This window comes from Ambystoma mexicanum, chromosome 4p (genome assembly GCF_040938575.1).
Source record: "Ambystoma mexicanum isolate Mex_15411 chromosome 4p, UKY_AmexF1_1, whole genome shotgun sequence".
Classification (NCBI taxonomy): domain Eukaryota; kingdom Metazoa; phylum Chordata; class Amphibia; order Caudata; family Ambystomatidae; genus Ambystoma; species Ambystoma mexicanum.
In genome coordinates, this window is record NC_090927.1 from 981,208,971 (window position 1) to 981,225,608 (window position 16,638).

Here is a 16,638-nt window from a genome sequence, read left to right on the forward strand (position 1 = left end):
GGTGTCTTATTGTTGCTAATAAGGATGCTGGTAACCCCCATGAGGCCAATTTATCCAATAGAAGGCCACGATTTGCAGTATTGAAAGCCTGCGAAAAGTCTGATCAGAGCTACGTACAGCAGTGAGGGGGTTCATTACCCCATGATTTACTACTCATACAGTTGATTATAAGGCCATTGAGCGAAGTATTCATACCCATGCAAAATCCAGTTTAAAAATCTACTGCAACCGCCCGACTCGGCAGCCCATGTTTTAAGGGCTGCTAAAATCAATGCCGAAAAGATTTCTCTGTCTGCATCAAGAAGGGCGATCAGCCTATAATATGCCGGATTAGACCGATCACGCTTCTTGTAATTCAGTATAATGCTTAAAGACTTCCAAGAAACTGGAGTCTGAGTATACAATACATCTTTAAACAGCAAAGTTAAAACATAAGCCCATAACGTGGAATCACGTTATGTAGGCTTTCTTGATAACTCAATAGTGAATACATTAAATTCAAGATCCCATAAAAAACATCTACAATGACCTCATACTGGTCCTTTGGGGATTTATATTGGTCTTGATAATGATATCGCCACAAATCTTCCGATACTGCATTGGCTTGTAACGAGCCCTGAGGGCTTTGCTTTTAAATTATTAGGAACCAGAAATTGAGGGTATTCCCCGCGACCAATGCCCTAAGCATTTCCTCCCCATCATTTTGGGCCATAAATGATGAGCTCTTAGCTTTGAAGCCTTTTCTCTCTTGAGAACAGTCCCAACCGTTCCTACACTTCTGGTTTAGATGCCTCACCTGCTTTCTCTGAGTTTTTTTTTTTTTTTGTCACGAATCGCCTGCTCGAACTGAGGACGCCTGGGCAAATAACTAGTTAAAAATGGACCTCTGGGATTCTCCATACTTCATAAAAAAGTGACAAAGAAGCTGTCAAAGATCACACTTTTTCCTCCATAGAGGACCCTTGACGAAATTGCTGGAAGTGCTTCAATTTTGCGCCGTTGGCAGCAAACTTTCTTACTCGATTACCCTGTTGTGTGACTGATAAATCATGGATGGCCACAGAATGAGTTACATGAGGGGTAAAGTTAAAACAGGCAGATGACATACTGTGATCACGTAACTTAGTCCCTAAAATGTTAAGACATGCATTTTATAAACCAGTTGTGGTGAGAGGGCAAGATGATCAATAGTAGAGGCGGTAGAACCATTTTTACATGTATGCTGACCCTGAAAGTTCCCCAGAATGTTACCATTGTCCAATTCGAAACCCCAAGCATTTAAACAAATATTCCACTCTGTATTTAACTCTGTATTTAAATCTGGAAGTCACCTGGCCCATGAACTGGACACCGGGAGCGCATTATCACCCACCAGCATAAGACCAATCCTATCATTTGAAACAAACAAATCACCCATTGTTCCCCAGTCACAGATAAGAAATCACCCAGTCTTGAAGATGCAGGATTCCAGTAAATATCCAATATAAAAAAGGACTTCAAACCACCTCCATCTTTTAAATACACCTTAACAGCCAATAACCCGGGTGTCTGATCAGAGACTATTTCTACCTTCGGTATCACTGAGTTTCTGATGGCAATTAACAGGCCTCCAGAGGGCATGCCTCCATTACGAATTTGAGCAAGTTGTTGCATAATTGTAAAGCCATCCGTTGAAATCCTTTCAGTCAGCCTGGTTATTTGGAATTAAATCCAACGTTTTCAAAAATAATTTCATAGCACCATCAATCATTAAACTGTTTAGCCTCTCCTATTCCGGTTTAGAAGAGAGACTAGCAGCAACTCCTCTGTTAAAGCCCTGTTGCTCGATCACCTAACCTTTTGAAGTCACCCGCTAGATTATGCAGAAGCCAAGACCACTCCTATCCGTCACCACCTAAATTGCCCCGGGCCGGTTTTGAAAATCGACAAAACGAGAGCCTCCACTGTTATTTTTACAGGTTATTTTTAAGAATATAATTTGTATCTAAAATGACATTCTGCTGTTTATGTTGTATGGGGTTTGATCGATTGCTTGTCCACCCCTGTTTTTTTGGGAGAATATCCTAGCCCGTTTGATATATTGCCTCTCAAAATCATTTTTGCTACCAAATTAGATTTAAAACATAATTCATTAATATCTGTCCTATAATCATCAAGGCAATAGACAGTCAATATCCTTGCAGGATAAAAGACAGAGAAGGATCTTCATGGAACAAGTTCAGTACATTAGCTCTATTCACAATTACTGGCACATCCTATTGAACAATCAGCTCCAGGATAAGTTATTTTGGATAGGCTGCCTCGTGACTGTCTGGTAAAGTTTGTAATAAACGGCTGATGGCCCACGAGTACTGTACTGAGTGATGCTGAACCTTGCTCCAATACTTAAGAATTCGGCAGCCCCCCCAGACAACAGATGTACTCCTGCTGACTGTGTGTGTAAATGATCAGCTACCATACGCTGTTGATCTAACTTTGCACCGCACAGTTTTGTACTCAACTGTTTTTATTTGGTTTTGTGAATTGACCACAGCTCTATACTGTCGATCTGGATTTGCTTGGCATTGACTTTACTAGTGCTTGGTTGTTCGCAATCACAAATGATGGGTTTTTCCATTCAGAACTGTGGCCATCAGTTAATAATACCTGAGGTAGCTTTGCAGGACAGCCGTTAGAGTGATGCTTCTTAGAAATAACCATTGAAGATGAGAGGGGATTAAGATTCAGTCCTGCAACCTTTGCTTCTAGTTGTCTCTTTAGATACCTCTACTCTACCTATTGTGTAAAGAGGATTGTGCTAAATGTTCTCTCTGCAGCTTCCTCCATTGTGTGCAGATTGCGCAGGAACTTAAGCAAACTATTTTGGTTTTGATTTTTTTCCTTCCATTTGCTGATTTTTCTGAAAGCTTTTGTAGCTATCTGATGTTGTGGCTCCTTTACACCTACCTCAGCTGACTTTTCTAGTGGTCAAGGTCCTTTAAATTACCCTCTTGGCAGGTGGCGCCACAGGAATTTCAGCTAGGGGAATTGGGCCGTATCACCTAGAGCCAGGATCAAATCCTGTATAATCTGCAAATGGATTTTGATGTCGCTGAGCTGCATAGTGTGTGCTGACTGTTTCAGTTTTATATTGTCATATAGACTAACAAAGGAAGTCAAAACGAGATTTAAGGCCGAGATCGAGGGGGGCTGTGAGTATAACTTTATCGCCAAGATCTTGTAGTGTGTTGTGGGGCCTCTCCCTCACACCCCCCACCCCAGCAGTTGAGATCGAATTAATTGATTTCCAATTCTCCGTGATAAATGATGGCATTTGCTTTAAATCCAGATGTTCAGCTAGTTGCAAATTATCTGTGCTTTTTTGGGCAGAAACTCCTTCGGAAGGCACCAAAACGGCCCCCTCGCAATTTCCAGCAGACTGATGTCTTAAATAAAATTAGACTCTCCATTCCTCACTCCAGAGGGATTTTTGGCCGTCCGGACCTCCTTGCTACAGCCTGCTAGAATTTTCCTCTGCACCTTACCCAGTGCACAAATACTCTTGGGGCAGTTGCCCGCAACACTCGTTGAAGCTGCAGACTTTCTGGCCCCACGTACTGCTCGAGTAACTACCCTCACTACCTTCAACAGTCATCAGGGAAGTTGACTCATCTGCAGCCGCTGGAGCCGCCATTGGAAGCCCAACAAAGGTCCTCTCTCCAATTGGTACTAAAGACATCTCCATCCTAAAGGGAGATGCTTAGGGGCAGGAGGTGCCACAATAACGGTCTTCCACTTAGGTTGGATAAGCAACTTTAAAAACTAGGCTGGTTGAAACTGGATGTATCATTGTTGTTGGCGGCTCAAAATCACTGTCCTTAAGGGCCAGCAAATGCTCCTCCCATGGACAGGCTTCTGGGGCAGACTTGCTTTGAAAATGATACATATTCGCAAAACAACTGAGACTAACACTGGAGGAACTCCAAAATGGATTAGGAATAGTACTCGCTGCGCCGCCTTCAGCTGCAGACTGTAGTTCACACTTTTGCGCGAGAAACAGTTTTTAAGCTTCCTGTAGGCGTTTCCACAGTTCTGTCATATGTGTTAGCAGCCGTACCAACACCAAGAGAATACTACTTCCGCATCCACTGCCAGATTGTATTAACACACAGCGGCGCACTTAAGATACTTTTGTCATTTGTTGAAAACACTTTCTACTGGAGGTTGGGGGTTATAGCCTACCATCCCCAACTAGCTGGGCCCTATTTGCAGATGGGCATGAAGAGGGCAACAGAGTGGAGCATCGTGGTGGATATTTCTGTAAATGTCTTTGTTAAACTCTTCAATAGAAGAGCTGGCCATGCAAGAAGCTCTTTTAGAAAAAATCCGAAGTCTGACAACAAAAGGGAAAGCCATAGATAGAAAATTTGGCAAATTCTCTACCATCCCACTCTTAAATTTCTATAAAATAAAGGTGGTTCCTACGGTGACCTATGGTTCGGAGGCCATGCCCTGCCTACCCAAAGCTCTCTGGCCCAAATTGGAGGCCTACTTTTGGAGGACGGTTTTTCGATTGCCAAATTCAACTCCAGTTGCACTAATTCGACGAGAACGAAGTTTGCTCTCTTTTCAGGGCACCGTTGACTGCAACACACTTATGCTCTACCGGAAATGTGTCCTTCCGAATCATTCCTTCCTTCACGGTCTGGTGCTTAAGGAAACCCAAGCATCAAACTGCAAAATGCTCAATTCATGGAAAAATGAAAATCTCGCACTACTAAAAACTATAGAGTGCACAGAAAACGACTTGATCTGCAATCCAACAAGGATAACTAAAAAAATGAGATGGACTGGATCCGCACCCTAACTGAAGCCGCCGGAAATAAAATTACATCTCATTTGCCTCCAATATGAAAGACACTAAACGTGCTCCACAACTACATCAAAGAATTCCCTAGTCGAGCGGCACGAAACCTTATAATGCGAGCAAGACTGAACCTTCTTGACTCTAATGAAATACGTCACATTAGACGTTTGGCGCTGACTAATACCTGCAGATTCTGTGATAAGGACAAGGAGACTATTCGCCATCTAATACTGTCTTGCCCTGGAACGACAGAGTTACGGCTTCCTTACATGAAATATCTTCTCCGGTAATCATCAATCTTCGACAAAGATGCTTGGTGAGCAAGGATGATCAGTGGAGACAGAACATCATGGCAATTGGCCACCTTCAACATCTTGAAACATCTAATGGAAAAACTGGAGCTTAAACGAAACAAAACAAACTAAGACTTTTTCTTCTACTGCTTCTTTCTTTCTTCTTACGCCAGCAACACTGCATGTTTTCCAAAGAGACAATCTTCTATCAGAGTGACAAAACTGGACATAAAGGAAAACTAAAGATGTTGTAAAAATCAATTATTTGATTAAACTTCAACAATAAAAAAAATATTGATTTTAAGAAGAAAGGTGTCCCCAGCTAACTTAAACAAATGTTTCTCGACTCTACCATAGTGTAAATGAACAAAACATTGCCTGTTTTAAAACCATTTATTTTATTTTATTGGGTTTATATAATGTGCCTTTGCACAATGTATTTTCTTAATGTTCCTAGAAGTAAAAATCAAGCTCTGATTTGGCACATGAGGAGTTGTGCATTACAAACCAACTAACCAACTATCCTGTTTGGCTAATAAACCATTTTTAATTTCTGTTCTTTTTGGAAAAATGCTAAATGACCTGCCAGTTATGTGTTTGCCTGTGCCTTATGTATTACTGCTTAAAGACCTCTTTATCTCTGATTTCTAGAATAAAACGGACAGTTACCGGTGTGCAATAAACATCTTGCAGTGTGACAGGATGCAAATAGTCCAACGTCTAAATGATTCCTTTGAACAAATTTGGGAGGACTCGAATTGTGCACGTATGTAACTTTTTTATAGATTTTCCATAATGTGTTTTTGTCAAGTTTGTTTTTTGGTGAGTTTGTTTACAAAAAAATTATTGTACATTTTTGTACATTTTTAATGCTAACTGAATAGTTTTTATAAGCAAGCACCAACCTAGTTAATGACAATTGTTAATGCATAGCATTGTTTTAACATCTCTCAGTACATTCTCTCTGAAAAGATATACTGTTGACACAAATGGATATGTAGGAAATAATGTTCACAGGCAATCTTTCTCTAGTTAATTAATATAATTAATAGTGAATTATAGGCACAAACTGTTTCTATCCAGTGGAATTCAAATCAACCTTCTCTACTAGAAACAGTTGTATGTTGCTGCTGGAAATGACTTTTGAACATTGAGTTCTTCAGAATGAGAAGACTGTCAACCATGTGCAGCGCAAGGTTCATGTGATTGTAAAGCAACTCAGAAGTCTCTGTCAGGTTCCAGCAGCTCATTAGTTTGGGCTATTAGGTGGCACTGAAAGTGCTACCTTTTGAAGCCGATATTATTGTCATTAAAATAAGAGCTTTACGATAAGAGCTTCATTTGGCTTGAATGAGGGTCTGTAATGCTTTTCCAATGGAGATGACATTTGAGGAGGGATACACAGCGGTTAGGTTATTGAATTCCCCCCCCATTCCCCACCTCTAGCCATGCTAATCACAATGGCTAATCCCACTCTTTTAGCTCTTCCATGGAGAAAGCCTTGGATGAATGTCTCTAAGGAAGCTCCCTGGAAACAAGCCAAAACAAGCAGCCATCTTTGAATGGGAAAAATACCAGACATCTCATGTGTACAATCTTTTTTTAAAATGGCTAAAATATATTTGCAATACTTTCGACAGCAGTACTTATTTCTGTTCCTTCTGTGTTTCATTGTATTTTTGAAAAACACTATCAATCTTTGGCGAGTGAAAGCAAAAAACAGCTTGGTTGAAGCGTAACATTGTAAGGGACGTCCTAAATCAATCTTTTTTCACAGCTGCAAAAGGTAGAAGGATGTGGTCCGGGAAAGTTAGGTGCAGCCTATTCACAGTTGACCATTTTCAGTCCAGGGAGGGAAATGGAATGCCTTTCTTTGCCTAAATATGTCCTTGTCCACCCGTAAAGGGAACAGTTGCATCCTGTGCAGGTCTTTGCAGGCTAAGAGTGTGCCTTTGTTACCTCTCCAAAGGTGGTGTCAAATATAGCAGTGAGAAGAGCCACTCGGCTCGCACGGGTTCCCCTCATCCCCAGAGCTGCTCCACTCTGAGGGAACACAGTGCCCGCCTTATACAGGCTGCCACTGCCGCATGGAACGCAGCCACAGAATAAAGCGGCCCTCGGAGTGGTGAGCAGTGCCCATACGAGCGCTCCCGTGCCGTGCCATGCCAGTGGCCCTGCGGTGGACAAGCAGCTTTTAAAGAGCCTCTACCACCTGCAGAGAGCCAACGAGTGTCCGAGACCAGACTAGGAGCTGCTCACAGCCCTGCTCCGGACAGACGGGCACGCCAAAGGGGCTCCTCTGGTGCTATAACCCTCCCCATCCTCCCACCTCGCAGAGGGTGCAGCCTCTGCACACACCATGGCGGGTATGTACGACAGATCAGCTGGTTACTTCTGCAAGGTGTCAAGGGGCTTTATCTTAAATATTTCAGGGTTTCCAGTTGTCCGATGTCCACTGTTAACCGGTCCTGTATTCTCTTTCTATTCTAGGTTTGGCTTTTCCTTTACACTTGAAGGACTACAGTACAGCTACCATCATGCAAAGTGCTAAACATGAGTGGATGAGGTATTCACACCTGGCACAGGATTGTTCATGTGCTGGGTAGTGAAATGCTGAATGCCTGACAAGCCTCCTTCAGAGTGCCTGCACGAGGCGTGGGCATGCCACGCACTCCAGGGTCCCCATTGAGGAGGGAGTGCCCAGCTGCTACAGGCGTGCAATGGGTTTGGGGTCATTATATCAAGGCACAGGAGAGTAATCTACTCAGCAATGCCTTTCGGTGGGATGTGTCATGGGGCGTTCCTTCGCATTGCACAGACTTGTGTTGACTCTAAAGAGAAATCGTGGTCTTGTGGGCATGCAGGCGTGCTTGTGGTGGGCGCTACCTGCCCTACTTAAACAATTCAATTACAAATAACCCATCTGGGTTTTGCCAGCACCCCCGCCCGAGAGACAAAAGATCTTTTTTGTCTTTTCTCTTTCTCAAAATGCAAAATCTGTTTGTGCTGTAATGTTATTCAAGGGGTGGCCGGGAGCGGATTCTGCTCAACGGGAACAATTTGAGTCCGAATCGACTCTTCGTAGGCGACCATTACGCTAGCAATACTCAGGCTGGTTATGAATGGGCTCCCTATCTCTCCTCGCTGCCTGAGGCGCCTGGAATCTTCTCACAGGTGCTACTCTTTGCAGTATTGCTTCACATAACGCGTGAACCCAGGCAGAGCCATTGCGCCAGCAAATAGCCCATTCACAAGCATTGCTGGAAAACACCCGCTTTAATGTTGCCGAGGTTACATTTTAAGTTACGAGGTAATGATTACGCATGCTCGCTGGTCTGCAAACAACCCCCACCCCACCACAGTGTCCAGCAGTGGGCCATTAATGTTTAACTGGCACCTTTGCTCAGAGCAGCACAGCAGAAACACACACTGGCATGCCCCTGCCACTGGGTCCCTTTAGAGCCAATGCAAGGCACATGCCCGAGTTACCATCCATTGTTTACTAGTTTTTGCTGGTGCTTCCACCACTAGGGCGGTTCACAGGGACGAGATGTGCAGCAGATGTCCTCAGTTCTCAAAAAAACACATCACTCACATGACTGGAAACCCTGTACCTCCTCTTGAGACCAGGGTGTGCACCGGCTGCTTTATTTTCATGACTAACTTTAAATTGGGATAAGCTGGTCCATCTATTACTGCCTATACACATGCTCCTCAGCTGCACCATCAGAGATCTCTGCTTTATGTGCCGGCCACCTGACGACTCCATATCTGTCGGGACATCATGCCCCAATCGCAGTTTTTCATTTCTCCATCAATTGAATTTGTAGTTGTAAAGACTAGAGGGGGTATCTGTAGTCCTGCTCTCTATATGGCAGGGTAGAAGCACAGAACACCACAGCCAAGGTTCTCTATTGGGTAGCGAATGGATGAGCAACCAAGACTTAAGCGGGCTGGTTCTTAAGTACAGTGCAGTCCTCAAGCCCCCACAAAAGAATGTCCATACACACTGTTATGTGCTAACACAGTTCTTTATATATAAATAAGGTTCAAGATATATGCATCAATTAATAACACACTTTGTACTCTGGCAATTCTAATATGGCAAATATATACAATGTCTATGTGCTACCACTCTTAGGTATTGACTCAATGCATCAACTGCTGTCAGTTATAATGGCATACAAATCATACAGCACTGGGTAACAGCATAGACCATAGGACGGAAGGCAAGTTAGGTTAAAAAATGGCTGAATGCTTTCCACCTCTACCAAGGCACAAGTCTGAGTGAGGATCCCTCCACCTGGGCAACCTGTAATAAAGAGTATTAACAAGCCCGTCCATTAATGTTTAAATAGGCTTGGTTCCTGGTTAAAATGTTCAACTACCCCAATGTACCTGAGTTGGAGTTTCTTCGACGGTTTATCAACAGATCCCTCGAGAGTGGACTCCCTTTAAAGCAGGAGCCATAGGGCATCCAGATTCCCCGAAGAAATGTGATCACTGGTGTCGAGACTGCAGCTTCGATCTTCGCAGTTTTTGTCGACGAACATTCAAGGACGTCCTGGGAAGATGAGGCATGTGGTGCACCTCGATACAAAGTGTTTGGTGCCGCAAAGAAGACTGTGAAGAACGTAGGCCCGGCAGTGGGCATCGGCGTCGATGATCGGGACTCGACCACAGCTGGATTTCAGATCTTCATTTGTCGGCATCTTTGTGGACTTCGGGTGGCGGGAAACCTACCGGCGGATTCTCCTCGTTTGTCGACGACCTCGACTTTCTCCGGCGGGACAAATCGGTCGACAGTGATGGCAAGGAAGCCCTTCGTTCAAAATGTTCTTAGGCAAAAGGTGGAGCGTTGTGGCTCCGGTCGGCAAGCAGCACAGTGTCAAGCTGTCCTGCTCCTGGGCAACACGACTCGACGGGCTTCCAGCGATCACGAAAATCTTTCAAACCCTGGTCGATGGCAATGGAGTTCGATGGCCTCAATGTCCGGGTGCTTTACTTTGAGATTCTCGGTGAACCCTTTCTCTGGTCGACAGCCGTCGGGGCTGGCTTCCAGGGTACCTCAATGAAGATCAGCTTCTGCACGATGTTCCCTCGTAGCTCTGGGAGAGGTCTCCTAGCCTGGTCCTCTCTTGGATCGGTCCTCGACAGACTCAGCAGCTTTTAGATTGGGTCGAAGGAAAGCAGCAGCAATTCTTCTTTTTCCAGCTGGACTTCAAGGATAAGCAGCTTCAAGTTTCAACTTCAGCTTCTGAACAAATTGGGAAGTGTGAGGTCCCCAGATATATACATCTGACCCTCATTCACTCTGCTGAGCCAAGCTCTGTCAGCCAATCAGACAGACGGGCATTCATGCAGGCAGGCAGCCAATCAGTCTTAAAGGCATTCAGGCTATTCACTTCCACCCAGACACCCATAACAAGGAATGTGGATTGGGGCAAGCACCCAGCCTTTCAGCACACCACACTGCATTCATGCCAGTTTCAGACAGGGCTGTCTCATTCATTGTGTCACATACACAGACACCCATAACATGCAATGCATTTTGATCACAACTCCATTCACCCAGGTCCCACCCCTAGGGTGTACCCACAACTGTCACTGGGAAGGCTCCAGCCACTCTGGCATGGACTTCCCCACAATACCATATATGGTTCTTCCACCCAAAAGGGACAGAGTCAGGGCTTCCCAGGACTTTGGGAAAACAAGGTAACAGGTAATCGAAACCAAGAGGCCACAGGCGCTATCTTGCCTTCTATCAGGAATCTACTGATTCCTACGGGTATCCCAAAATGTAGGCTACTCAGAGCAACTGTCAAATTCAGCATGGAGATGACACCAGCCCATGCCCTGCTCTGTTGGCCACACACAGGTGCCCAAAAACATACACTAGTGGTACATAGTTGTTCCCCCACCTATGGGTGCCATAAGGGTATCCCAAGGGTCTCTGTTCACCATGACCAAAAAGAGGAAGAGCTGCACTGCCAGGAGTCCCAACTGGACCCATGTGCAGAAAACAACACAGAACAAACATAAGGAAGTACAGAACAAGGACATGGAGGCCTTGTCCCTCCAATACATTTCCAGTATCGCAGCAGGCTTGGGCCACATCAATTTAAGAAAAAAAGAATAAAGGGAAAGCAAAGCCCAGGACCGAGTGTTGTGTTCCCAGTGACAGGGAGTCACCCGGTATCAGATGCTGTAGGGATCGCTGTCTTGGGCGCCACCATTTCTGAACTAGATGTTCTGGGGTGCTTCAAATCCCTTAATATTAGCCCCCTTAACGAATCCAGACCCTCTAAATTATTATTTGTTTAGGTTTATTGGAGTATAGGGCACTACTCAAAAATAAGACATACTCGTAAGCCTTGTTATGTCATAGTAGATCTCTTTCCAGCAAATACAGTAATGACTAACCCACAATCTAACATGTTGACTATCCAGTTCTAACTTGGAGACTTACCTGAAAGCCTTAATTTCTAGTTTGGGCTATTGGGTTTAAGCCAAAACAATTGTCATTAAAATAAGAGCTTCAAATATGGGCTTTGAATGAGGGTCTGTAATGCCTTTCCAATGGAGATGACATTTGAGGAGGGATACACAGTTGTTAGGTTAGGATATGATATGATATGATTGCTTATTTATAACACGCTTAATACCTAGAGGTTTCTAAGTGTGGACCCGGGGATCGAACCCGTGTTGCTCCGCGTCATCTTGCTTCTAAGGAGAGCACGTTGCCCCTGAGCTATCCTCCCGAGGTTATTTATTCCCTCCATTCCCTACCCCTAGCAATGCTAATCCATATGGCTAATCCCACCCGTTCCTGCCCAGCACTGAACACTTTGAGCTCTTCCATGGAGGCAGCCATCTTGGATGACAGTCTCTAAGGAAGTTCTCTGGAAACAAGCCAAAACTAGCGCCATCTTTGTATGGGAAGGATAAAATGCTTCTCATGTGTGCAATCTTTTTTTTAAAATAGCCAAAGTAATTTGTAATACTTTCGACAGGAGTAATTATTTCTGTCCCTTCTGCGTTTCATTTCCTTGTTGAAAAACATTACCAATCTTTGGTGAGTGAATGCAAAATGTGAATGAAAAATGAGACAGTGAAGCGAATTCCTTTTTACACAAAAAACTTAGTTGGAAGCTTAACCTTGTAAGGGAGGTCCTTCCAATTTTCACTGTCCTTTCTATTGTGTTTATATCCACACGCTCATTGGCGATCATCAAAAAAGAATTGCAAGTGAATGGATTGCAGGCAGAGGCTTGAAACGCAAACGTGAAGTACAGTAGAAATTCCTGTACTGGGATTGGTGTTTACCGGCGGACAACACTGTCATGCGCAAAAAAGTTAGGGGACGGTTGTTGGAACTCAGAGCCTGTCTTCAGTGTGTCTGAGTGAGAGTGGAGCCTCTGCTGAACCGGTAAGCGTAACATACGATGTTGTCCGATGGACCCGCTACCTTGCGGGACACAACCTTTAAATATGTCCCTCGCGCCCATAACCAATCCTCCCTTTTTCACACTAGTACCCCACAAACTTCAAGGACTTGCCCTCATCTAGAGATTATTATTCTCCATCAAAGCCAAAGTGCACAATTCACTCACTTGGATTAAGGTTTGTTTAGCTATGCGAGCAGCGACATCCTAGACGGCGGTCATTATTTTTTTCCTAATGTTGGGTCTGTATATTTAACGTTGTTTATTGAATCTGCCAGAGTGCAATACGTTTGTGGAAACCATAATGGCATACACAGGTGCTAGAATTGGACATTCCCCTCTTAAAGCAAGCTCTTGGCCTGTTGTCTATTCTGGTAATTTAAGCACCCACGTTAGTATTGGATTTTAGGTTATGAAACTGCTTTCACAAAAGCCGTACACCCTTGCGGCAAAACTGTCCTATAATCTGTAAAATAAGGACTGAAAGGCTGCACTTCAAATTAGCAAACTGCATTCTGAACAGGTTTTATAAGTGTGCTTAAAGGGCTTGTTAGGTCAGAAATGTTATTGGCCCACTCGATCGGGCATGTATTTTAGAGCATACATCGATTGTTCTTAAAAATATTTCCAATGCAATTTACTGAAGATTTTCTCACTTAAACACATGCGAAAACGACGGGTCAGTTACCATCCTCTTATGCTAATCTTATCCGTTGATCCATCGGCCTGTACGGCACCAATTCAGATCGTCGTCGTCCTCCTCCCCCCTCAAAATGACATCACTAGACGCTCACCATGAGTTCCACCTATTTTGATTACTTTAGTGGCAGTGTAGCCAAACGTATCCTGTCATAACGTTATCGAACGCAGAACCAGGACCATAAACATGCATATCCACAAACCGATGCATAACTTTGGTTTCTTTTCACAAAAATTATCAAAACTGTTTATTGTGAAGAAAACAGGAATAGTCTGGAGCATAACAAGTACTTTTAATTTTGACATAACGCTGAAAAGAGGCAATTAAGTCCACGAAAACATGGGTAACTTTTCCCAATAAAGGTTATAGCTAGAGAACATTGCATGGTTCTGTGGTGATCTTGGAATGCTTGTACCATTCATCGATCGATTAATCCCAGTCTTTACATTCTTCACAGAGTTATCTTCCATCGCCGATCTATGATCGATGCACATGGCCTTCCGTTGCAGCGAAGAAATTAGTATTTTAAATTTGAAATGCAACACTTTCACTTCCGCACTTTTTCAGAACATATAGGCTGCCATGTTGCTCCTTATCACTTCAACCGCAAAAGGACATATTGGTGTCTGTCGATCATCCAGATAATGGTCATCACAGATGCATTGCTGATGATAATTGTCCAATTGTGGTTGAAGAAGCCATTGACCGGTAAACTGCACTCATGACGGGCACACATCGGGATAATATAACTGTAAAAGTACCCAATTTATAATTGTATATCCAAAGTATATATTGATGTTAACTATCAATTTAAGTTACAATTAACACGTACAATATATATTATTTGCGTCAAATTGAACATTCATCCGTCACAACGGAAATCATGTAGCATACAGCACACTTGCCATACTCAATTGCATGAATAATATTGAAAACTTTGATCGCATTGTGTCTTGTGTTTCCATTCTCCGTATGGGACGGATGACCAACCGCTTAGAAAGATATTGGGCCTCATTACGAGTCCGGCGGTAACCGTGCCGGAAAAACTGGTAGGCTACCGCCGGACCCGTATTACCATGCCGCCTCTGTGATTCCCGGAATCACCAGGGCATTACGACCCCGTGACCCTTGAATTCTGGAGGTGGAATTCTGTAAGTCCTCATTCCCATGGTGTCCCATAGGACTCCATGGGGATGGGGACAATGGAAACACCAGTTCCGTCTATGACGGAGCCGGTGTTTCCATTTGCGCCTGCAGGCGGGTGGTGTAAATCCTGCGAGGTCAGACCTGGCGGGAGTGACACCTCCCGCCTGCAGGACTCTTAATCAGCCGGTCCGGAAACAACAGTGGCGCCGGTTTTACCGCCACCGTTCTTTCCGGACCGGCAGGGTCATAATGAGGCCATTATCTTGGTAATGGAAACTTAACATTCCTACGTAAGCTTTAAATATAGTAAATCTTATCACTTCTTTGTGGATATTTGACACATTTTGGCCGACAAATTGTTAGTGCGGTGGATTCAAGGACACATAACAATGCAACCCTTCATCCAGCATTCACAGCGTGTTGGAGGGATTTTGGTTTTGGGAACACATGCCACAAAATTGGCAAGTATCCCACATATGAAAATATTTACTTCCATTGGAACGGTATCAATGCACCTGGTCCCACAACATTTACGTATTCTTTCATAAATGACCAAAGGCGAGGTAAAGACAGGCTCTGATTTCCCTATAATTCAATAGGGCAAGGCCCGAAATAAAGATAAATTAATAGTGTGGGGCAGTTTTTGGGCCCAAGTGGGCCACGTCTTTTCTGAAATAAACAGAATTTGTATACAAAAGCGGTGGGTTAACCCCTTAAGTGCCACCGACGAGCCGGCTCGTCGGTTTAGGCACTGTAATCCAACCCCCGGGCTATGTGAGGGGGAGGTTCCCCCCTCACTGCCAGGGGGCTGGATTACCTTCAGTTTCACGTCGGCGTGCGTAACACACGTCGGCGTGAAACTGAAAGTAAATTCCCTGCAGCAGCCATTTTCGGCTGCTACGGGGAAGAGAGAAGGTAAGAGACCTTCTTGCTCCGCCTCGATCTCCGGCTGTATTTCAAGCCGGAGATCGAGGCGGGTATCGTTGGAAAGGGGAGATCCTCCCCTTTCCAACGATACCCATTGTGTGGCATTGCTGCCCGTGGATCGGGCGCAGGGCGCGCGATCCGCGGGCAGCAATGCCACCGGATCAATACAGATCCGTTTTTGTGATGCGGGGGGAGGGGGTGCTGCTTACTAGGTAAGCGGCCCCCCTTCCCCCGTGACCCCAAAGCATGGGGCCACAGCGCCAGAGACCCCTGGGGGCAGATGAGAGGGCCACCACAAATGGTGGGACAGGCCCACAATAGATGGGGCAGTAGGGTTTGGGCACCCTGGGGGCAGATTGGCACACTAATGCGGCCATCTGCACCAAGCGAAGTTGTGTAAACAAAGAAAATAATACAAAATTGTAGGCTGCTTTTTAGGGAGGGCTGAGGGGCACCCTACACTGCCGGCAAATGTTCTACTGTAACGGGGGATGGCCCTCTTTCCCCCCCACCCCAAATGGAGGGCCCCACCTCATGCATCCCTCCTTGGCGTCAGAGAGGGGGGGCCCCACCTCATGCATCCCTCCCTGGGGTCAGATGCCCCTTCCTAGGAGCAGATATCTGCCCCCAGGGAGGGTTGCATGAGGTGGGGCCCTCCATTTGGGGTGGGGGGGTGAGTGCCACCCCCCGTTGCAGTATAACATTCGCTGCCAATTTGGGGTGGCCCTCAGCCCTAGCTAAAAATCAGCCTACGATTTTGTATTTTCTTTGTTTACCCAACTTCGCTTGGCACAGATGGGCACATTATTGTGCCAATCTGCCCCCAGGGTGCCCAAACCCTACTGCCCCATGCATTGGGGGGCCTGTCCCACCATTTTTGGGGGCCCTCTCCCCCCCCCACCCCAAATGGAGGGCCCCACCTCATGCAACCCTCCCTGGGGGAAGGAGGGGGGTGTACCTCACGCAGCCGTTTGTAGGAGGCCCAGGGAGGCCTGCATGAGGTGCCCCTGCCACCCATTTGGGGTGAGGGGGCCCCCAAAAATGGTGGGACAGGCCCCCCAGTGGGTGGGGCAGTAAGGTTTGGGCACCCCGGGGCCAGATTGGCACACCAATGTGCCCCTCTGCACCAAGGCAAGTTTTGTAAAATGGTGCAACGCTTTTTAGGGGGGGCTGTGGGGCACCCCAAAGGGTCTGGGAAGTTTCTAATGGAATGCGGCATTGACCTCCTCCGCCCCCTCCCCAGCCGCAATGGAGTGGGTGCCATGTCATGCAGCCCTCCCT

At 45.3% G+C, this 16,638-nt stretch overlaps 1 protein-coding gene across 2 annotated transcripts in view; it reads left to right on the plus strand.

Moving 5' to 3' along the window:
- OSTM1 (osteoclastogenesis associated transmembrane protein 1) overlaps positions 1-16,638 on the plus strand; it is a 306,823-nt gene that overhangs the window by 62,371 nt on the left and 227,814 nt on the right. For both annotated transcript variants that reach the window (XM_069606553.1, XM_069606554.1), the window contains exon 2: positions 5,791-5,905. In XM_069606553.1, coding sequence (XP_069462654.1) covers positions 5,791-5,905 — 115 coding nt within the window. The remainder of the gene's footprint in view (positions 1-5,790; positions 5,906-16,638) is intronic.